General features: G+C 52.0%; 3 protein-coding genes across 13 annotated transcripts in view; all 3 read right to left on the minus strand.

Annotated features, from left to right (window-relative positions):
* Positions 1 to 10,265, minus strand: part of INSR (insulin receptor) — a 39,447-nt gene extending 29,182 nt beyond the window's left edge. Inside the window, exons 1-2 of one of the 2 annotated variants that reach the window (XM_031604019.2) lie at positions 10,175 to 10,265; positions 5,243 to 5,794 (exon numbers count right to left, since the gene is read on the minus strand). In XM_031604019.2, the coding sequence (XP_031459879.1) occupies positions 5,243 to 5,794; positions 10,175 to 10,250 (628 nt within the window). In that variant the 5' untranslated portion in view covers positions 10,251 to 10,265. Of the gene's footprint in view, positions 1 to 5,242; positions 5,795 to 6,043; positions 9,817 to 10,174 lie in introns of those variants that run through there. The other variant, XM_031604020.2, reaches the window with a different exon arrangement.
* A 4,589-nt stretch (positions 10,266 to 14,854) lies between these two features.
* USE1 (unconventional SNARE in the ER 1) lies at positions 14,855 to 19,979 on the minus strand. Its single transcript, XM_031604026.2, has 8 exons — positions 19,775 to 19,979; positions 19,559 to 19,608; positions 18,711 to 18,789; positions 18,210 to 18,362; positions 17,930 to 17,948; positions 17,174 to 17,204; positions 16,824 to 16,986; positions 14,855 to 16,352 (listed from the first exon to the last, which is right to left on the minus strand). The coding sequence occupies exons 1-8, from the start codon at positions 19,874 to 19,876 to the stop codon at positions 16,170 to 16,172; spliced, it is 780 nt and encodes a 259-aa protein (XP_031459886.1). The 5' UTR covers positions 19,877 to 19,979; the 3' UTR covers positions 14,855 to 16,169.
* Positions 19,980 to 20,377: 398 nt separating this feature from the next.
* Positions 20,378 to 21,644, minus strand: part of MYO9B (myosin IXB) — a 40,709-nt gene continuing 39,442 nt past the window's right edge. For 8 of the 10 annotated variants that reach the window (XM_031604007.2, XM_090125935.1, XM_031604012.2 and 5 more), the window contains 2 exons: positions 21,282 to 21,409; positions 20,378 to 21,140 (listed from right to left, as the gene is read on the minus strand). In XM_031604007.2, the coding sequence (XP_031459867.2) occupies positions 20,695 to 21,140; positions 21,282 to 21,409 (574 nt within the window). In that variant the 3' untranslated portion in view covers positions 20,378 to 20,694. Of the gene's footprint in view, positions 21,141 to 21,269; positions 21,410 to 21,644 lie in introns of all 10 variants that reach the window. The other 2 variants (XM_031604014.2, XM_031604013.2) reach the window with 1 other exon arrangement.

A 21,644-nucleotide genomic window follows, 5' to 3' on the forward strand; every position in this document is an offset into this window, starting at 1 on the left:
ACTAATTAAGAAGCATAAACATCCCAGCAAGTTCATTCACATCCCTCCAATAGGAACTCACACACAATTATAGGATACAATTGGGAAGCATGAGCACTGAACTCATACCCAGCCATTGTCACGGGTGGAGAGAAGGATCAGCACAGCTTCCTGCAGGACACAGCAGCACCCACTGCACCCATCAGTGCCCAGAGGACCCAACACCCACAGCTTCCAGCCACAAACACCCCCTGCACTGCTCACTGCCTGGCTGTGTTTTTGCATGATGAGGTTGTTTTTTTAACACAAGATTTATTTACAGTGGCAATCCCTGTCAAACACAATTCCTGATAGAAAGAGATGCTTCAGAGAGCATTGCCAAGGGACAGATTTCAGTTGCTCTTCTCACACACACTGAATACACCTCTTTGTACGGAGCCAGCCGGCTCACAGCCATTGCAGTGCCTTCCACAAGACGTCCTTTCAGCACATAATGAGAGATTTAGATTTAAAATAAAGAACTGCTGCTCTGCCTGTAGGAGGAGGGCTGAGTGGAGGCACGCATGGGACACACAGAGCTCACCTCATCCAGTGCCCCCAGCCCTGGGGATCCCCTCTGGATGAAACCATCCCCTTCGCCCCACACAGGGGTGAACCATCTGCAGGACACCCACGTGTGCTGCTAACACTGGTTAACCTGTTGCTCAGGTTTTTGCTCTTTCTCATTCTCTGCCTCTACTGCCATGCCCAGACAGCAGCATTTCCAACAAACCTGCCCGCCAAGTGCTGCCAGCCTTCCACGTTTTGCCTAATGAGGGCTAAAGCAAGTTCCCTGGTTTAAGCAAACACAGTAACTTGGAAGTGTACTTCAAATGGGAAAAATAAGTGTTCTGTCAGAGCACTCTTTGCATGCCAGCCCTGGAAATCACAATGACACTGAGCCACCACTGAGGGCTGACCCAACCCCAAACGCTGCTCACGTCAGCAGTGGCACACAAGGGGTTAAACACCTCCATGAGCGGGGAAGGGTGGAGGGGACAGAAGAAAGGGGGCAGCTCAGCCCAGCACAGATCAACGCTGCTCCAGTCTCAAGAGAAAACCCCTCTGCTCCACAGAACCCAACCACGGGCATCTTCCATGGAGCCCAGCTGGGTTTGGTGGTGTTCCCCCAGTTCTGGGCTGCACCACCGAGCACCAGGAAAGTCTTGTGGCCGTTTGGAGGCATCACAGCAGCCCCAGCACTACACACACTTCCAGTGCTGTCGCCTGGCAAGGATGGGAACTGACGCCCCGGAGAGATTATCGGGTGTCAACTTCCATCTGGCATTTGTCAGAGCTGGGAAGAAAAAAGGCAGTTCTTATCAGATCTGCAAATAAAAGAGCACTTCCACTTCGTGTGGTAGCGACTGGAAACATTTCTTTGTGTGTGAAGCTTTAAAAATATCTTGCCCTTGGGGTTGGCTCAGTCCGCTCAGTGCTCTGAGACCCCTTTCCCATAGAAAGGTAATAAAGCAAAGCTTATGGCTACAGAAATTCCCAGCACATAAAAATTACAGGAAACTGTTGCTAAGTAATATTTCTACCTAAGTAAACATCACAAAACGTTTCCCACACACACCTCTGAACTTTATTATTCAAAACTGCCTTGAAGATGTTCGTATTTGCAGCATTTCTTTTGGCACAGTCCCTTGCAAGGCACTCGGTGCTGTTTCTCAGCAGCTGAAAAACACTTTGGACTGAGCAATGTTTTTCGGAGTGCTTTGTTGTGCTGTTTGTACCAGGAAACAAAGCAGGCTGCAAAGCAACCCTTCAGATCCCTACCTGCCCCTCACCTGCCCCATTATTTTTCCTGGATAGGTCACAGGAAAATGAAAGGGAGATCTGGCTGCACCCTTCGTCTCCAGACCTGCTTACACATCATTAAAAAATCCAGACAAGCATCATTATTTTCATACAGTGCCTCTCTTTAGCAGCTCCATTACGAGCCAAGTACTCCAAAACAGCCTCAATGCTACCTGCTCTATTCTACCCTCTTCTCCAGCTGCTTTCATGTACCTTCCACCACCTTTTAATGAGGTTAACAAATTCCTGATTGCATTAATTAATGACTCTTATTTTGATCACGTGAAAAGTCTACATACAAACCCCAAATTGCCCACGCTCCAATTCCTGGTAGCACGAAGTCCCAGAATCACAAAGATGGCAGAAACTGATGGAGGTTTCACTCAGGATGAATGGGAGACCTCGGACGTCACCACTTGCTCAGGAAGAACCCCACCCTGTATTTCAGATATCTGTTCTCCCATCCCAGGAGCGCAGCCCTGCGATGCTCACCGGGGGCTGGCTGACATTACAGATCCTTTTCCTGCTCATCTTATTCGGCCGCTCCTCTTTTCCTTCCCCTTACCTTCCTCCACCTCTGGATGACCCAGCAGATGAGGAGAAGGTCGAACCAGGGACTGCTGAAAACATCAGACTGCTTCGAATTACACACGGACAGAGAGGACTGAGAGCTGGCAGGAAATCCATTTCAGTGGGAATTGTTCCTTCCGTGAGAGCAGTGACAGACATATAGACTTTTTATTGCATCAGGAAAAAAAAAAAAAGAAAAGAAAAAAAATGCAAAATATGAAAATCATGTTTGGCAGATCTGAACTGAGGTCTGGGACGTGGCATTTCCAGCATTTTTCTTGTCTGGATTCCTCAGCAGAGACACCCTGCGTGAAGACGCTGCGCTGAACTAAGAGCTGAATTTCTACAGCAATGAAAATAAGTACATATGCATTAAAAAATAAAAAAGGCTTATAGAAACGTGGCCTGAAAAGATAGAAAACCTCCAGGAGAGACACAGCCCTTGGCTGCCACAGGCAGCACAAGGCTAGACCCAAATTCCAAACCGACTGCATATTTCTCTCCCTTCCTACCCAAAATACAACATGAGTTGGCCTCAGCTGAACCGCTTTTCGTTTTTCACACCAACACGATGCAGAAAAGAGGAAAGGACAATTCTGGGGAAGCACATCCTGAGCAACGCCTGCACGCTGCCATGTGTGTGTGCTGTGCATCCCCTTCCAGATTCCCCAGGATCACCAGTCGGCCATCCCAGAGCACACAGCTGCCCACAGATTATTTCAGTTCCTCCACGCGCCAGCCGAGCTCCCATGTCTGCAAGGAGATCCTCCGCTCTGCTGCCTCCAGCGTGTTATCACCAACTGAAACACGGCCGGGCTGCAGAGCACGATTCCAAGGGCTGCAGGAGCAGCTCTGAGATAACTGCATGCTGTGCCTCAGTCGGTGCTGGAGTTAAATGGGAGATGGGAACTGGAAGGAATGCCAAAGATGCACGAGGAGCAGCAGGGGGACACGGACACGGTGGGCAGGGGAGGGCAGGGCCAGGGGATGCTGGGGCTGCAGCATTCAGTGCTGAGATCCCCAGATAAGCTGCCTGAGTGCAGAGGGAGACTCAATCACATGGATGCCCTCAGTCCTGAGCATCTCTGCAAAGCTCTTGAGGCAAAGGAAAGCCCAAGCTGTATTGCCACCAGCTCGTAGTAACTGTGACAAAGCAATTACACGCACAAAGGATACGTTGTGGCTGGCAAAGAACAGGGAATGCAGCAATTCCACCAACAGATTCTCTAAACAAATACCACAGCCTCTACCATAGCTACTACAGCACAGCGCGTCAGCGCAGGAAGTCTAAAGGCAGTGAAAAAAGAAGTCCAAACAAAGTCTGAAAAAGTGCTCATAAACAGTTACAACAAGTTGTGAGGCCAAAGGCAGGTGCCACAGACACAGACACCACCTCCTTGTGAGCGCCAGCTGCACTGAGGGCACGAAGCAGCATCCACAACAAAGCCACGTGAAACTCATTCAGGTGTCTTTGGAAACGTCCGTCCATTACAGCCAAAAGACACCATGGCATCACTGCCCCTTTCTAAAAGGAGCACAGAAAACCGACTGGAGGATTGGCACAGAGCGACTGCTGAAATAATCCCCCAAATCCCAATTTCAAATTCCAACCACTCGGACGCACCAGGTCGGCTCCCTTCGGTAACAGCGCGGGGCAACGCCTGCTGCCCCGGAACCGTGCCATATTAAATTCCTACAGGTTTCATGGAAATAAACAGTCACATAAAGGAGAAAAGCCACACGTTCCAGTCTGCTGCAGCACAGCCCCAAAACTCACAGGAGTGAGGGATGATGGATGCTGTAGTCACAGAGAACTGCTTCAGTTCGACCTCTAACCCTGGGAAACTGGAGAAAACAGACCAGAACGCACAGCAAACCAGGTGCACTGCTGATAAGCACTGTGTACCAGAAGAGCTTCCAAACTAAAATGCTTTATAACCTTGTGTTTCCTTTCAGAAAAGAGACGCACACAGACTTTCGCATGATCCTGCTCAAAGCCTGTTATTCCAGCAATAAAAAATAACCACTTTCTTTAAAAGGAAGCGAGACAATTTGGGGTGAGGAGTAGCAGAGGGGAAACCACATTAATTTCATTAGTTTATGCATACTGCTAGGAATTCCGTCTGAAATCTGGCACTCGGCGCTTGGAGTTGCCCTTCAGAGCTTGGCAAGAAATTCTCCTCAGCCCGCAAGTTTCCTAATTTCGTCTTAGGACACACTGCTTCATTTGGATGCACCACCACTGAGGAGACAGGCAGCTCTGAATGTGTCACTTTTAACTCAATTCACTTTGCTTCTTGTCGGACGGACTTAACATAAGTCAAACCAAACATATAATTACAACCAAAATTAAGGTCAGCTTCAAGTTTGGAAGAAACAAACCTGTATGAAGTTCAAAGCCACCCTAAGGACACTGAGATGCGGAGCCTGGGGGCTGGGATGGCAGCTGTGCACACATCTCCGTGGCACCAAACCCGGCCTTCCTCCCCTCCCCTCCCCTTCTCCCAGCCCGAGCAGCTCCCAGCTCCCAGCTGTGTGCAAACACTGCTCACCCACCCACCCATCTCACACCTTTTTATGGCAGGAAGGTTTCAGTAGAAACGTTACTGCGTCCTTCCCGAGTCAGCTTTATTCCACAAGACCTTTCCGTGCCGCTCCGTTTCTGCCTTTCAATCAACCCGGGCTTTTAATCCCATAGCCAACCCCAAAAGAATTCCTAAGACTATTACACAGACAACAGCTACACCCGCAGAGCACAGCTGGGAGCTCCGGGCAGGCTCTGACTTTCCGGGGAGCCCAAACACAGCGCTCTGGGGGCATTATTCACACGGATGGACAGCAGCTCACCCACCTCTCTGGCAGCGGTCGTGGGTCCAGCAGCGCTCGATGAAGATGCCGTTGATGACGGTGGGCGGGCAGTTGCTTTTCCCTTTCACGGTTCCTGGACACACATCTCCGCACTCCTCCTTGTCGTCCTTGTTGGCGATGATGTAGTTGTCCTCGACGGAGTCCAAAATCCTCGACCAGTCAATGGTGGACAGGTAGCACAGCTCGTTGTTCTTCTCGATGCGCACGGCGCCGCGCGTGATGTTCATCAGGTTGTAGAGGCCGATCTCCTTCAGGTGAACCATCTCAAAGATGACCAGAGCGTAGTTAAAGAACAGATGGGTTCCTCGGATCACCGTGAGGTTGGGGAAGAGGCCCTTTAAGCTTTCCAGGCCGTACACACGGAACAGAAGCAAGTAGTCTGTAATCATAGTCAGTTTGGGGAAGCTGAGCTCGCGGAAATCTTCAGGCTTGGTTTTAAACATCAGCAGGATTTGCAAGTGGCCCTCAATCACCGTGCAGTTCTCCAGCAAGCTCAGCCGGGTCAGGTTGTTGCGGATGTCCATGCTTCTGCAAACTGGAAGGCCAAGAACAATGCTGTTTATTTGTTCTTATAAAGGTGACTGTTAGCCTGCTAAATGCACCCATTTTTCCAACTGTATCATAAAATACAGCTGCATTCACACTACGTGGACGGGTCCTGTGTGACAAAGCACGCTTCGAGCCTTAAGAAACAGAGCTGGGAACACTCCCCGGTGTACGATTACAAAACACGACTGAATGGGGATTTCATAACTTTCTGCCATCTTGAGTTTGTGGATATTACCTCTACCACGACTGGAAAGGCAGCGCCGGGCCTCGGACGTCACTCAGCGTTTACCGACGTGGAGGTGTCCATGCAACACAGTCTGTTTTCTTTAGATAGTTGCCAGCGACACAACTACCTCACTGCATTGTGCAATTAGTGCTGGGGGGGTCACTGGGAATGGCGGCGGGGAGGGGAAGATGGAAAGGAATAATGGGGAGAACACAGCAGCACTCGGAGAGAAGGAAGAGACTGGAAACACAGGAGAAGGAACACAGGCTGTACTCCTGCCCAGCAGACAGGAATGGTTTACTGCACCAGCAGCCTTCGCCCAAGGCATTATTTTCAGATTAGGTGTTTCCCTGGGACTTTCTTTGTTATGTTTTCTAAAGCTTGCAGATCTCCCTGCTCTGCCCAGCTCTGCTCAGCGGGAGCAGCCGCCCCAGGAGACGGGGAGCAACAGAGCAGGGGGGGCAGCGACCTGAACGTCCAGGGAGTGGGGATGGGGAGAGGGGACACTGAGCACAGGTGGGGAAATCAGAGCAGGGCTGCAATGTGCCCCAACGATGACACTTCAAAAGCCAAATACAAAGACTGTGCCCCCTGCAGGGACTCTCTTTGCCCACAGCTGGGACTGCCCTGTGCACACATCCTCCCCTTGAGAGTTAACAGAGCAGAATATTTACCTTTTTTGCTCACTGTGTATACAGACCACTGACTGTAAAATTAAGCTCCGAGAAATCACTTTGCAATCATCAAGCCTTATAAAATGAAGGTACACGCAGATGTTGGATAGCTCCGAATGTCACACTCCCCATGGGTGCACTAAAGGCCACTGCTGTGTGAGTTAAAAATACATTTTATGCAAACGTCTTAATGACTGTTTAAAACTTTGCTCAACTGCAATAAAAAAAAAAACAACTGGCAGCGCTGCAATAGGACTCAGAGCAATTTTACTGCCCACCGGGGCTGCTGGCACACTGAGCACAGCCTCAGAAATGCTTTCTGGAAGAAGTTGAGGCGCACAGAGCATCACGGAATGGCAGAATGGTTTGGGTTGGAAGGGGCAGAAGGAAAGATCTAGACAAAATTTCATCAGCACAACGAGGCTGGGGTTTTTTTTTAGTAGCAATCAAAATCAGCACATTTGTCTCCGATTCTGAACCCAACAATCTGCCTGCGCTGAGAAGTGACTGACTTTGCCACAGCCTCTAACGAGCTCCTGACATTCACTCGAGGAAGAGGAACGTAATCACAGCTCAGCTGGTGCCAAGTGGAAGAGCTTCACAGACCTTCGCGAGGAGAACAAACTGCTTTCCAGCCACACAGATCAGGAGCACAAGGGCTGCTCCCCAGCTTCCTTCATAGCAGATCCCTGCGCTGCTGCTCCCGGAGCCGCGCGATGGCAGCGCCAAGGAGAGCTGCTCAGCGCTGCACTGAGACCCCCGCCCACATCGAGGCCCCCGCGGCACCCAGAGCACATCTGCGTCTGCTCTGAAACAATTGCATAAAAGGTGCTGGGATGGTCAACCTATGAAGATTTAAACGCTCTACCGAGATTTTTCCACCTTTAGAGAGAATCACATTTCAGGTATATTTTTCATTATCTACCTCAGGTTAGTTTTTAGGTGCTAAGCATCACCCACAGCACCCAAACTCCTCTGTCACACCTCCAGGACCCAGCAGAAGGAGCCATAACCATGCGAAGCCAAATCTGCTTCTCTGCTGCAGGGCCCTCAGCCCCATCCCCGGCCTGAATCCCACTCTGCAGCACTCAGTGCAGCTGCTCACTCAGCCGAGCATTCGCTGTTACCAGGACAACGAGAAGCAGATTTAGGCGAAGTAAGGACTGGCTTTGCTGCCAGAGAGGAGCTGCTCCTCCATCTCTGGTTACTCAGAACAAAGTAACTTAAAAAATCAAATCAATTCACTGCGATAGACAAGTTTCATTACAACCCCCATGAAGAAGGCTGCAATGTGACCAAACCCTGGGACCTCAGTGAGCCACTGCTGCTGCTCTGGGTCTGCACCAGGGTCTGCCAGCATGGCACAGGATGACATGGGAAGCCCACAAACCATTTCAGACAACCAATGGGAAACTGCAGGTTTTATAGCTCTCACTGCCTGCTTCAAGAAATGAACTGCCTAAGAAAAACTTCACTGGCTGATGGAGCCCAAACCACGGCAGCTCTACGCCCTGCTGCAGCACTAGGAAATGGGAAAAGGGCCCCTGGGTGATCCCTGGGATAAGTGATGGACCAAAAAGCATCAGGACAGGCTGCAGCCATGCCTCAACGAACAGAAAAAAAACCTGCAAGTGAGACGTTCGTTTTCAAACTTTGGTTTTCCACCTCTGTCATTAACATACGAACAGTGTCAAGTTCTGAGAAGCACTCAGCAATGTGTGGTACGGACCCACAGCCCAGGGGCAGCACCCAACACAGGGAACCCATAGGTGAGCATCCCCAGGGCAGCACGACGACGTACTCAGAAGGGGAGGGAGTGCTCCCCGGCCTGCAGTGACTGCAGTGGTTGTGCTTCCCATGAACACACGAGGAGCCCCAGGTGCGCTGCAGCCCCAGCAGCTGAGGGGAGCCCCGCACAGACACACAGACACACAGACACAGCCCAATGGGAGCCACTGCATGGAGCCGCGCTGCCGTTTATGAGGACAACCCCAGCACCATCCGCTGCCTTTGCTCAACTCTGAGCAGACCCAAAAGGAACAACGGTGGCATCTGAACAAGCAGAGGGGAGAGAAAGGTACGGGGCATGAGAAATGCTGCCGTGAGGCTCAATTATCAGAGAATACATCACTGGGGAGCAGCGTTATCACGGGGCACACAGAGCTGAATGCGAGACACTGCCCAGAACGCAGCCGCCATGAGCTGCACCGCTCAGGGAACACCGTGTTGCTCACACAGCCCGTGCTGCAGCCCCCGACCCACCCGGCGCTGTGGGAGCCGCTGCACGCAGGCACAGCGCAGCCACCGCGGGGCCTTTGGGCTGGAGCTCAGCTCAGCACAGGCTGTGAGATCCCTGCCGCGGTGATCGAGCCGTGTGAGCGATACACGTTCCAGCCCAGGTTTTGCTTCTGCACCTCCTATGTCGCTCCTGTTATCCATCCCCAATTGTACGGCACGTTTTCCTTTCCTACCGTGGAGCAACACAGCAAACACCACCCGAACTGCTCACTTCTTACACTTGCAATAGAAAGCAGAATTAGCTTTCAAATAAGCAAACAAGCAGCGCTTCGGTGCGGCAGCAATACCAACGCTTTCAGCTCAGACATCGCGGGGCTGGAGCAGCCGCGCACGTATTTCTCATCAGCGCTGTTCCCCGAGCAGCCCATCGCCGTGCCGCTCTGCCCCTCCGGAGCCGCGCACCCCGGGCCTTCGGGGCTCCGACGCCAAACCCTCGCGCAGGACGGCGCGGGGCTCCGACGCGCACGGCGGGGTGAAGCCGGGCCGCCATCGAGCGCCGCATGCAGTGCTTTGTCCTCACAGCGCGGCGACGTTCCGGAGGTGCCGCCGCCGCGCCGGGCGGACCAGGAGCCGTTCTCTCGCTGCCGCCTTTCGCGGTGGGGAAGCCGACGGGCGGCCGCGGGGCAGCGCGGCACCTGCCCGCCTCCCTCCGAATGAACGCGTTCACCTTCCTCAGCGCTGACCGGCGGCACGAGCCGCCCCACCGCGCGGCTCCTTCGGCGGGATCGGCCCGAGCCGAACCGCGACCGCGACCCGCGCACGGCGCTGCTCAACGCCCGGCCGGGCGGATCGGCGCGGCGCGGCCCCAACGGACCCGCGGGTCCGGCCGCTGCGGCGGCACAGCGCGGCCCCGGAGGGGCGCCGAACGAACGGCCGAACGAACGGCCGAACAGCCGCGGAACGGAGGCCGTCGCGCCTCCCCGCCGCCCGGGGCCGAAAGCGCCGAACCGAGCGATGAAGGTCACCCGAACCTCCCCCCATCTCCGCCCCCCGCGGGAGCGCTCCGAGCCCCGCCGCCCCGCGCCGGAGGCCGCACCGCCCGCCGCGAGGCCCGGCCCGGCCCCGCCGCGCAGAGGTTCAAAGGGTAGCGCTCGGGGCCGCTTCTCCCCGCCGCGGTGCGGGGCCGCAGCCCGGCGCCCCGCCGCCCCCCCGCCCCGCCCGCACTCACTCTCGGCGCGGCCGCCGCAGGCCGCCAACACCGCGGCCACCGCCACGACCGCCGCCGCCGCCGCTCTCGCTCCCATGGCCGTCGCTGCAGCCGCTCGGCGCGTCCCGGCGGGGGCGAATCAGAGGCCGCGGGGCGGGCGCGGGGGCCGGGCCCGGCTTCGGCTTCGCATCGTCGGGAAGCGCCCCGCGGAACGGCCGCGGTCCCTTCGCGGAGCCCGGCCCGGCTCGGGACGCGGCTCTCGGCCCCTCCAGCGCAGGCCGGGCGGGCGGCCGCCTCCTGCCCAGTAAACAAGGGGCTGCCCCCGTCAGCTGCGAGCGGGCGGCGGCAAGAGGCGGCGCGGAGCCGGGAGGGACGGGACGGGACGGGGAGGAGCGCGGCGGCGGCGGCGGCTTCCACCTGCCGGGCCGGGGCGCTGCGCTGAGGGCGGGGGCGGCTGCGGGCGGAGCGGAGCGGAGCGCGGCCCGGTGCCGTCCGCTGCCGGTGCCGCTCTGTTGGCCGCCGAGCAGCCGCGCACAGCCCGGCCCGGCCGCATCCCGCGGCGTTTGAGCCCTTTTCCCTCCTCCTTTAATCGTCCTCTCTGCGCGGTTGTGCGAAGCCATTACCGGACGTTTCCTGGCAACTGGCAGTAATTTTATCAGGCGTTTGCTGTCACCCGTTTCTGCAAGACGTGCAGCTACGCGAACTGCGGGAATAAAACCTTTCTAATTCAGCCCCGCTTAGCAAAGAGGTTCTACCAAACCTCTGCCCTCCATCGGCTCTGCACGGCTCTCCCCGTGGAGCAGCAGGCAGCCCGGCCCAGCGCCGTGCGGCCACTGGGTTCCATTAAAGAGGGGTTGCACCGTTTAAAATATTTGTGCCATTTCTCTGTATAAAGGGGAGCCACGGGGTGTCCCATAGTTGTGAATGGCGGGAGGAGCGGCCAGTGAACCCGCAGCTGTTCTGGGGAAGCTCGCTCTGACCCCCAGTGATGTTTCCCAGTTGGACGGGGTGAGGACAGGGCCTGGTTCAAAGTCACCTGCACGCAAACGAGATCAGCTGTGGCAGCTGGGCAGCAGCGCCGCTTCGAACCCTTTGCAAAGCGCTGGAATGTGGAGATGAAGGGCCCTGCGTGAGCAGCGCTGCTTTCCTTTGCGATTGCTGCGGCAGGACGGCGGTGTCAGAGCTGCTGCTGTGGGATCAATGCCCCCCCCAGCTCTGTTCTCGCTGGCATTTGCTCAGATTCTATTTACGACCCTCAGGAGTGTGGGAGACTCAGAATCCGCTCACTTCAGAACGCTGCAGAGGGCAGAAGGGATGGGAACGGGCAGCAAAACCGCGCTCCGTGCTGCAGCTCAGCCTGCCTCACATCAGAGCCTTTGCACAGAGCAGAAAGAGCCACACGTCATCCCCAGAGCTGCGTGGAATTCAGAATGTGACTGTAATAGCAACCTGCTTCTGCTTACTCACGTTCTCGTTGCTTTCCATGTGATAATAATATCATCTTACAGATTTGCAAGGGAGGATTAAAGGCTGCAGCTCTATTCTCTTTCACTAAAATACTATTTTTAGTTTCTAATTACTGATTAGGAACATCGGTGTCCAACCTTTCCCAGGCGGTCGCTGCTCCGTATCCATCGTGCTTTTGCCATCACGTAACCCAGCACTGTGGGCTCCAGGAAGGGAACCCAGCACCATTGTGCTCCTGGTTCTATTCCCAATAGCTGCACTTTGTGCCCTCCTCTCATTTCCAATTTAAGAAACATTGCTGAAACCATTAGTCTGCTCTATCGAGTACAACTCCCTTCTTAAGCGTCAGCCGTTCCCTCCATGTATGTTTTATGGTTTCTTGGGAGCAGGTTCTCATTGCGAGGTGAAGAGCTGCCCCATGGAGCTCAGGGAGCAGACGGTTCTGCTTGGAATAAAGCACAGCTTGCCTTATTTTTATTGAGCCAAACGTCCATCCCTGCTCACAAGTCGCCTGGTGTGCAGCACACGTTGTCCATCCTCCCGTCCTTTGGGGATGTGGACGAGTTTCTGCTGCAGCCAACGACGGCTCAATGTGAGCACGGCTGGCAGGACGCGGCCAGAAGGTTCCAGAACGGTCTGCTCAGCGAGGCCTAGCACTGAGCACAGCTCAGCCGGCCTTGGGAAATGTATCTCATCCTGTTTGGAGTCACGCAGAGCTTTTGCCAGATCTCCCAGTATAAAAGATTTCACGTCGCAGTGACCGAATTCCTTTCTTACCCTTCCTTCCGTCCGCACCAAATCCGATACGTGAGCGCTGTCTTCCCAAAGGAGGGAGCTCTGAGGGCAGAAGCCTCAGCTTTCTGCTGCTGAAACAGGAAACACTGACAGATCCTTCCAGATAATTCCATTGTTACGTGAGCAAATACAACCTTTGCTTGAGGTGAAAATGGCAGAGGGCATCTCTGCCACACGGCTCCAACGCCGCCGGGGACGAGGAGCACAGGAAATGGCAGCGCTGCCCATTTCAGCTTTCGTCCTGGCTGACGTTCGGGTGCCACAGGGCAGACACAACGTCAGATGTGCTTTCCATTCCTTGCAACTTCTTTCTTTCAATTCAGCACTAACCTCAGCTAGAGAGTAACGAGATTTCTCTCGCTGGGTCCAACCCCAGGTCACCACGTTCCAATGGCAGCCCACAGCCCAGCCCGTATCCCAGCCCCACGGCTGCCCCACAGCCCTGCAGCCCCGCAGAGCTCCAGCCCCCACCCCACACCCGCTGAGCCCCGCGGCTGCCAGGCATGCAGCTCTGTATCAGCAGCCACGTGCAAATCAGTGGCTGCAGCCACGTCACTCTAATACGTCGTGTGCACACTGTGCCTCAGGCAACCAACTGGCTGTGCCAGTTCTCATCTGCAGTTTGTGGGGTTTTTTTAATTAATTAGCGCACATTTTTTGCTAATCCAGGGTCAGAGTTGGAGGGGCAGCCCCTCGGAGCAGCACAGCATCGTTCAGCAGACCACAGCCCTGTGCTCCACGCTGCTTTATCTCATGTTTTGCTTTTTGGATAGCACAGAACTCCCAGTTCCCACTTTGATAAGCAGTTTGTTCCGTCGCTAGGAGACACACCCTTTCTTTGTAAATGTTACAAATCAAGCATAACTAATCCATTATTCACTAGCTGCTGCAGCTTCCCACTTCCATCTATTAAGAGGCAGCGATCGTGCCAGAAATGTCACAGTGGTCTCATGTGACAGGTGGCGTTGATTTATCTTCCATGGTTTGTAATGCCCCTGTTGGTCAATGGGAGCCTGCAGCACGGCTCAGCACAGCGACCTGCAGTGAGAGGAGCAGCCGGCGCCGCGCTCCGGCCTGGGAACGGCATCAGCGCCCTGCTGTACCTGAGAGCCCTGATTGCTATTTTCTGCTCTATTATTATGGCCGACGTTTCTTCCGTGCTTGTCACTGTGTAAGGCTTTCATTCTCAGGTTTCATTTCAGGTTTATGCTGGAGATGAGAAGGGAGGTGGAGCAGCACGTGGTGAGCAGTGGGACGGAATGTCCGTCTGTCCGCTCTGCTCTACAGAAACCGCACAGCCGGGCAGACACGCTCAGCCAACCCGCAGTCACTGCTGTGCGAGGCTCAGGAAGGCCGCATCCACCTCCCCGACGCGGCCTACGTCTCTGACAGCAGCATTATTAGCAGCAGTAACATTATTTTTACTTGCTGCCTGCGGAGCAGGGCCCAGCCCTGTGTCTGACAAACATCTCCCCACATAGATTTCCCAAGCTTTGGGAAAGTTAAGCAATTCTCACGTGCCAATGTTTGCAGAATGCCATTTCTATACATAGCGAAGCGCATCAGAGCCCACAGCACAACGTGGGGCCAAGGCCTGAAGGCACTGAGCAGCAGCGTGACCTCAGCCAGAAATACGGGCTGTCCGTCTGTCCGTGACACCACAAAGCCCCGAGCGACTGCGTCCTGTGACTGCTGATCCTGAACCCCCCCGCACAGACCTTCAAAGCATCTCTGAATTACTACAATTACTAAAGGAACTCCAGAGAAGCAATGACTGCAACTTCTGATTGACAAAGCGGTCACTGTGTGCAGGGAGACCGCTGCCCACAGGGGCAATTCATCCTCTGGCTCATCAGTGCACAAGGTGACGTTGCTCCGTGGGGTCGGGGGGCACCGCTGTGTGTGACAGCACTGCAGGTGGCAGAAGGGATGGGCTTCAAGCTCCTGTCTGGCACTTTATCCTTCAAAACAACACACCCACGAAATGTCAGTGCTCTGAAGTTAAATAGCCATTGATGGTGATTTGGAGGACTGAACGTTTCTGGAGGGCGGGCTGCTACTCCCTTCCAGGGCTTTTCAACAGAACCGCTCATTTACAAGTGTCAAAAAGTTACAGCCAACACATGGCTGACGGTGACGCAGAGCAGCAGAGCTTCTGCAAGCTGTATTCAAAACAATGGTGTATTCTGAGCATGGAAGGGGAAAATGTGGTAGACAATGAGGAAGTGCTAACGTCGTAACATCCCACAGTCACACAAAAAATTCCAGCACTGCGCTCTGCTCTAAAAGAAATGCTCAGCACTGAAATCCCTGCAGGGAAAGCAGCGAACTGTTCGGATCCGAACTCCGTTTGGTGACACTGCAGCCACTGCTGGAGCACAGGGAGGAGTCCAGCAGCACAGCTCAACTTCTGGAAATGCAACAACATCCACACATGGATCGTCACAACGATGCATTTTTATTCAGTTGGAAGATTCTGTAAAACACAGAGGCGTTCTGACAGCTGCTCCGTTGGGATGGACTCGGAAAATAGTTCCATTTTCGTGAGCACACAGCCGCTGCCTTTCCCCCCTCGCCTCCCCTCCGCTGTGATCCACGCGCACAGAAGCTGAAATACCCCCACCTCGCGGTCCGAAGGAGCAAATGGCGAAAAGCACCGCAGCCACGGGCGGCTCTTCAGCTCCTCCACGTGTAACACTGCGCACACGTCAGAGTAATGCAGAGAGGACGGCAGGTGCAGAACGGCTCCAGCTAAATCATGAGCACCAGAGAATGGCCGTGAGACTGTTACCACCAACCTCGCTTTATTGTGGGTATTTTCTTCCAGCTGTAACAGCTGAAGAAGTTTCCTCTAGTTTTATCACAGTTATCTCTTACAAATCCTAATTAGACAAGGTAACTCCTGACCACAGAATTTGTCCCAAGAGGTAACGGCTGATTTCTTTTTCCCATTCTCTTTCCATTTCTGTCTTGACAACAGCAGCTTCCTCAAAATATTTGTGCAGGTGAGGCCTATAGTCTACGCAGTGCACTGTGTGTACACTTACACTGCCACAGCCACTGCGTTTTCTTATGCAATAGCAAAACATAACCCACAATAAGTGACAACAGCAGTGCATCGAAAAGGGAAGCAAACAACTTCAGCCCCCCCATAGTAACACCAAACTGAAGAAGTCTGCAAACACAAACGTTCCTATGAGCAGAAGGTGAGCCTGAGAATAATTTTACCTGTCGGCAGCCTCTGAATCCAAGCCAGGATAGCAACTCAATAGCAGCATTCTTTTCCTACACCCTACAGCTGTGTATGCACACAACCTTGTAATTAAATATCCTGTTGGCAGCAAGATCTAGCACAGCACAGTAAGGCTGTTAAAGAAAAAAAATTAAGACTTTAACGGAGCATTATTTATATCCCTATTGAATAATGCCTTTCAGAAGTTGTAACACTTGCCACAACCACATTAAAAACAGAGGACTGTATCTATCTGCTAAGGAATTTTTTAGGAGCTCAGTATGAAGTGCTATCTTTAACCCTGCTCTTCTCTCAACAGGCAAAGACATTAACTTGGGAAAAACATGTAACAAAGTACCCAAAATGATCTCCATGAAACCTGCCATGGAATTCATCAAATGCACAGAAAAGGTGGGAGGGGAGGCCATGGACAGCCTCCTCCAGGACACGACAGGTGGCAAGAATTACTGACATCTTTCACACCAGCTGAGCCTTCTGACTTGTGGCAGTTAAAAAAAAAAATCATTTTAGTTTGGGGAAAATTCTGATAAAGAGAATCATACCAATGAATATAAAACAAACAACAATTAACATTATCCATAACAGCCAGTTGACCGATTTCTTCGCATGCTGTTCAAGGCGGTCAGATTCATCCTTCAGCTTCTCAAAGTTCTGGTCTGCCATCCGGAGAGAGTGGGACAGCGTCTGGGGCACAGAGAACACAGTGCATCAGCAGAGGTACACAGAGGATAAAACGTGCTCAGCCTGCCCAGGACTGAGATCAAATGCTGCTGACAACCTGAGCAGTAAGGACTCTCTTATCTTGTGGGGATGACTGCACTACCTGTAAGTCAGTTGTGAAAATCGAGGTCCTAACGAATAGATTTAGTTTAAAAAGTTCCAGTCGTCAAAGTGAAGTACCAACAGTTCCAAACATCATTTATAGACAGAATGCTTTCAGTTTCAGGAATTCTGATTTGAAAGTTCTCATCACCAATTTTTCCAACAGAGAACTGGTTTACAGTTGAACTGCAGAGGCTGACAGGCACTGCCTGCAAATTTCCCTCATTCTAATCTCATCTGGAAGTTACAGCTTTTGTTTTTAATTTAATTTAATTAGCAATTTAACCTCCTAGGATTGCAAACTGAAGAGTTCAGCACTGTCACACACACTACCTGGTTGTCTTGTTTTATCACATTCTGTGCAGCCAAAGTGTTGTTTTTGAGACTGCGAGCCAAACTTAGCATTTCCTCCGCTAACTTTTCCTGCATGTCTTGATGGTGCTGTAACACAGCATCCAGCTCCACTGCTGACTGCTTCTCATCAGATGCAAGGCCTCTGCAAGGACAAAAGGAAAAAAGAATTAGGATTTGTACCTATGAGCTGATCTCCCAGTAGTTCCCCAGACTGTGCAACTCTGACAAAACAACGTACTTCACCCAAATGGAAACGTGTCTCTGAATTAAGGTCACTGGGAAAGTAGGTCCCAAAGCATGGAGCATCAAAATAAGAAATTCGGACTTACTTCCGCTTCCTTATGTTCAGCTCCTCAGAGTCTGGAAGAAAAGAATTTGTGTTTTAGTGTATTACACAATGCCATGCAATCACAGGCTGAAAAAACAAATTCTTTGAAAGATTTTCTTTCCCAAAAATGTAATCCCAGCTGGTCTTCTACACCAGGGAATATGGATTTAAATGTCTACCTGTTTTCCACCAGGAAAAGACAGTACTTAACATCATGCATTTGATTGAAAAAAAAAAACAAACGAGATGAATCACATCCCTGAGGGCACAGCTTAGCCCATGGGCTGTGGTGTTCTCTTTCAGGACACGTTAGATTGGCCTTGCTCCAGCCACTGTTACAGTAGCTATGGAAACCACAAATTAATTCCTACCAGTGCCCCACATGAATAATGTGGCTGTAAGAGAAGTTGAATAACACCTCCTGAGCTCCTAAGATCACGTGGTTTGCTCACAGCAGAAGAGAACATTAGCAGTGACAAACACAAACTGTCCTTGCTAATGCTATAATTGAAACACCTGTTTCAGTATGAATTCTAGAGAAATAGGTTCCTGCAAGTCTCTTCTGCAGCACAGGTAGCAGTGCTTATGCTCTCGCCTATTCAGTGTTTGTGTTGTTTTTTTAAATCTTGTATCTTGACAAGAAGTGAGTCAGTAATTTGAAAGTACACTCTGGTCAGCCTCTAACACCTGACCTTCCTCTTTCTTTACCCGTAAAACTCAGGTCAATTACAGTTAGAGAAAACGAGATTAAACTTACCACTGATAGCCAAGGGATCCTGGGAGGCAGGAAGAGAAACAAGAGAGAAGATTACACAGGGCCAGTGAAAAGGCTCACGAGGTACAATCAGATAGAATCACAGAATCAAAGTCCTCCATGCACAGTAATGGCACCTGTGCCCAGTACTTAAATTATCCATAGGAAAACTAAACTCCACCCTCAGCCTAGGACATAACTGAGGCACAGCCACCAAAGGCAACCAAATGTCCTAAGAGACCATCTACAAAAAAAGTAAAGAAGCAGCAGCACCAAAACATACTGTACCAAGCAGCTCACTCCTCATCTTGCCTGTGCAACGAGCCTTTGTCTGCAGATGAACTGTTTTGGTAGCTGGGGTTCTCTCTTTGATTGTAGTAGGAGTACGTCCAGGGGCTAAGAACTGATTTGCCAGTGCCTTTTCAGTTGATGAAGACTGTAAGAAAGAAGAAACAATGAGGAAGAGTCACAAACATCATTCCGCAGTGTAAGGCCACCTGGATGGATGACCTATGGGGAGCACTTCCACAGTGCTGGAACAGTCATGGAATTTTGCAAATTCTATGGTTTGGAAAAGGAAGAAAAAAGTTTCAGACTTCACACAATAGCCTCTTTCAACAAAATACAATATATTTATTCACTATTGTTAAAATCTTATCAGGCAATCCTTGACAAGCGTTATTGTGAGATGTAAGATAAAAGCAAGCGTAAGAACAAGGCAACAAGGAGAATTTAAGTGGAGAATACTTCTTAAGTCTTTCCAAGGTAAACTAATATCTCTTACCAATTTTTCAGCTTCTAGAAGTCCCTTTAGAAAGTCTACTTTACGTGTGTATTCATTGAGCAGTTCTGGGGCAGGCTTGCTATTGGAATCGGGAAAAAAAAAGCCATGTGAAAACCAGTAAACATCACAATTTTCTATCATTTAGAAAACTTTTCTTATTAAATTGAACAGTGGGGGCTTTTTCAAGAAAGAAATAGCCTCAAGTTGGGAGCATACCTGCAGCCCCCTTAAGCCACCTTGCCGAGGCACTGTGGATGCAGCAGCTCAGGGCACAGCCAACCAGAGGAGCACTGTGCAGAGCCTGACAAGGAGAATGAAGCGTGTGCGCGACCACGGCAGAGCTGCACAACTCCCTGACGCACCAGGGCAACCCCAGGTACGTGAACAGACTGGGAGAAGAACGCTCTGACAGCAGCCCTACCAAGGAGGAGTTAGAGGTTCTGGTAGATGAAAAACTGAGCACGAATCAGCAGTATGCTCACAGCCTGCAGGGCCAGCGGCACCTTGGGCTGCATCAATGGGGGACGGGAGGCACAGGGCATGGGGGGGATTTTCCCCCTCTGCTCTGCCCCTGCGGCCCCATTTGGAGAACTGCACCCAGGGCCACGGCCTCCAGAACAGGAAAGACGTGGAACTCCTGGAATAAGTCCACAGGAGGACCACGATGATACTCAGAGAGCACAAAGGACGGTGAGGAACCAGGCCTTCAGCTGGAGCAGACAGAGTGACGGCACAAAGAGGAATGGTTTTAAAACCCTTAAGACTCCAAGGTGGCACGGGGAGGTTTTTCACGCCACGACGCGATTCCTGGCTGCCTCCGCTCGCCCGTCGTCCCGCAGCACCCTCACCTGGACTGCTTCTTCAGCTCCCGCAGCATGTCCTCAAGGGCGGCCACGTACTGAGGAGAGAAAGGCTTTCAGTCGTCAGCATTACGGCTGAGGGCCGCTCCGGATTTAAGCTCTCACACTGACTCCGCTTATTTCGAGGAGCAGAATCGCGCTGCTGAAGGCCGAGAGCTTTCCCGGCCAGTCCCGCCCCGACGAGAAGGCTGGGCCACGCCTCACCTTCTCCAGCCGCCACTCCTCGGGATCCCGCCGCTCCGCTGCCAGCGCCTCGCACCGGCTCAGCAGCCGCATCAGATTCAGCTCCAGCCGCGTCGCCGCCATGTCGGACAACCGACACCGGAAGGCGCCGTAGCAGCGCTTCCGGGCGGCGCCGCCATCTTAGGGCGGGGCGCGGGCGCCATCTTAGGGCGGGGCGGGAGGCGGTGGTGGCGCTGGCGGGGTGCCGTTGCCGCGCAGCACTCGTTTTATTTTAAAACTCCACACGACGATGCAGCCCCGGCGCTCTTCCGTCACAGCTCTGACACGAAACGGGGCGCAGGGCCCTCGAGCGGGGATTTCAGCCCAGCTCCACAGCGCGCGCACAGCGCTCTCCTTCAGCGCATTGATCAGCACGCAGCCGGGGCCGAGGCAGCTCTGCGCTGTGGGAGCCGTGAATTTGCTGAAAGGGCACCGAAATGCCTCATGGTGACACTTGGACATTTGTGCTTCCTTTGCGGAGGGAGCTTTCTCAGTGCCAGCAAAGAACGATTCCAGTCAGCCCTGCCCTCTGCAGGCATTGCTCACCACACAGCGCTGACACAGGCAAAAGGACGTTGATAAATGAATGCAGACTTTTTTTTAAAAAGTGCAATGTATTAATAAACATTTTTGTACATTTGGTCTCAGTTAAGGCTATTACAACATTAACAGTTCTGTAAACCACACAAAGTTGTCATAAAAACGTAAAAAATTAAGGCAACGTACACTGACCCAAACGCGCTGTTGGTCCCATTAAAGTCCACTGTAAGGCAAATGGAGGAAGGCACGGCAGCAGAAACGGGACGTTATTTTTTTACCTGTACACTCATGAATAAGTTCCTAGCCTTCAAAGCCTTAAAAACTAAAGTCAACTTCAGAAAAATCCAGACAGCTCCAGTATTTCACTTCTCTGTACACGTAAGGTGGGAATAAGGGTCTGAAAACCTCCGTTTTACTTTTGCTGTTGGTTCATATTCATCCAAAAGTTCCTGAGCGTGGGCCATTGCAGACCCTTGTGCAATGTATATAGAATGGACTTTATCAGTTCGTATTGCTGGCTGCTCCCTTCGTCTCACCACTATTTGAGACTCTTCATCAGCTGAAGTCTTGCCCTGAGATTCTGTACATTTGAAAATCCCAGGAGGAAGCTTGATGTTTGCTGTTGGCATCACTGGAGTTCGACGGGGCACCTTAATCTTGGACAGTGTTAAAGATGATCTGCGTCTTGAAGCCAGGGATGCAGACAAAGAACTTGAAGATGTTTGCAGAAGGGAAGGCACTGTGCAAATGTCTTTGGCAGGCACGTTGGAGCTCTGAGCGCAGCACTGTACTCCAGAAATACTAATTCCTTTAAAAAAAACAACACACTGAAAGCATGCATAAAAATGTAACTTGATAGAAGCAGGTGTAACCAGGTAGCATCTGGTCTCCCAGCTCTATACAGTGAAATATGTAGAATAAAAAAAGCACACACTACCTTAATACTGACCTTCGGTATCCATCCGTCCTGTTCTCTCTTCTAGCAAGCTCTCTGTGCTTGCTGAGGTCTCAGAGTCCACGTTTTCCTCATCAGAGCCTCGCTGATCAAGCTCAGGTAACCGATATGTTATGTCTTCCCTACATCAGAACAGAAAAAGCACTTCTGATACAAGCAACCTTAAGCAGCACATATTTCAGAGGTAAACCTTCCTGCATGTAGTCATTAAATAATAATTCTCATAGTATTTTCCTCTTGTCCTGGCTTTTATGTTTTCCTTTTCACCTTCATAAAGGCCTGCAGAACATAGTTAATTAACTAGATAACTCTGGACAAAAAGTATAGTGCTTTGCTGTCTGCATTACCCCCAACCAC

The sequence above is a fragment of the Phasianus colchicus genome, chromosome 28 (genome assembly GCF_987193195.1).
Source record: "Phasianus colchicus chromosome 28, bPhaCol1.hap1.1, whole genome shotgun sequence".
Classification (NCBI taxonomy): Eukaryota; Metazoa; Chordata; class Aves; order Galliformes; family Phasianidae; genus Phasianus; species Phasianus colchicus.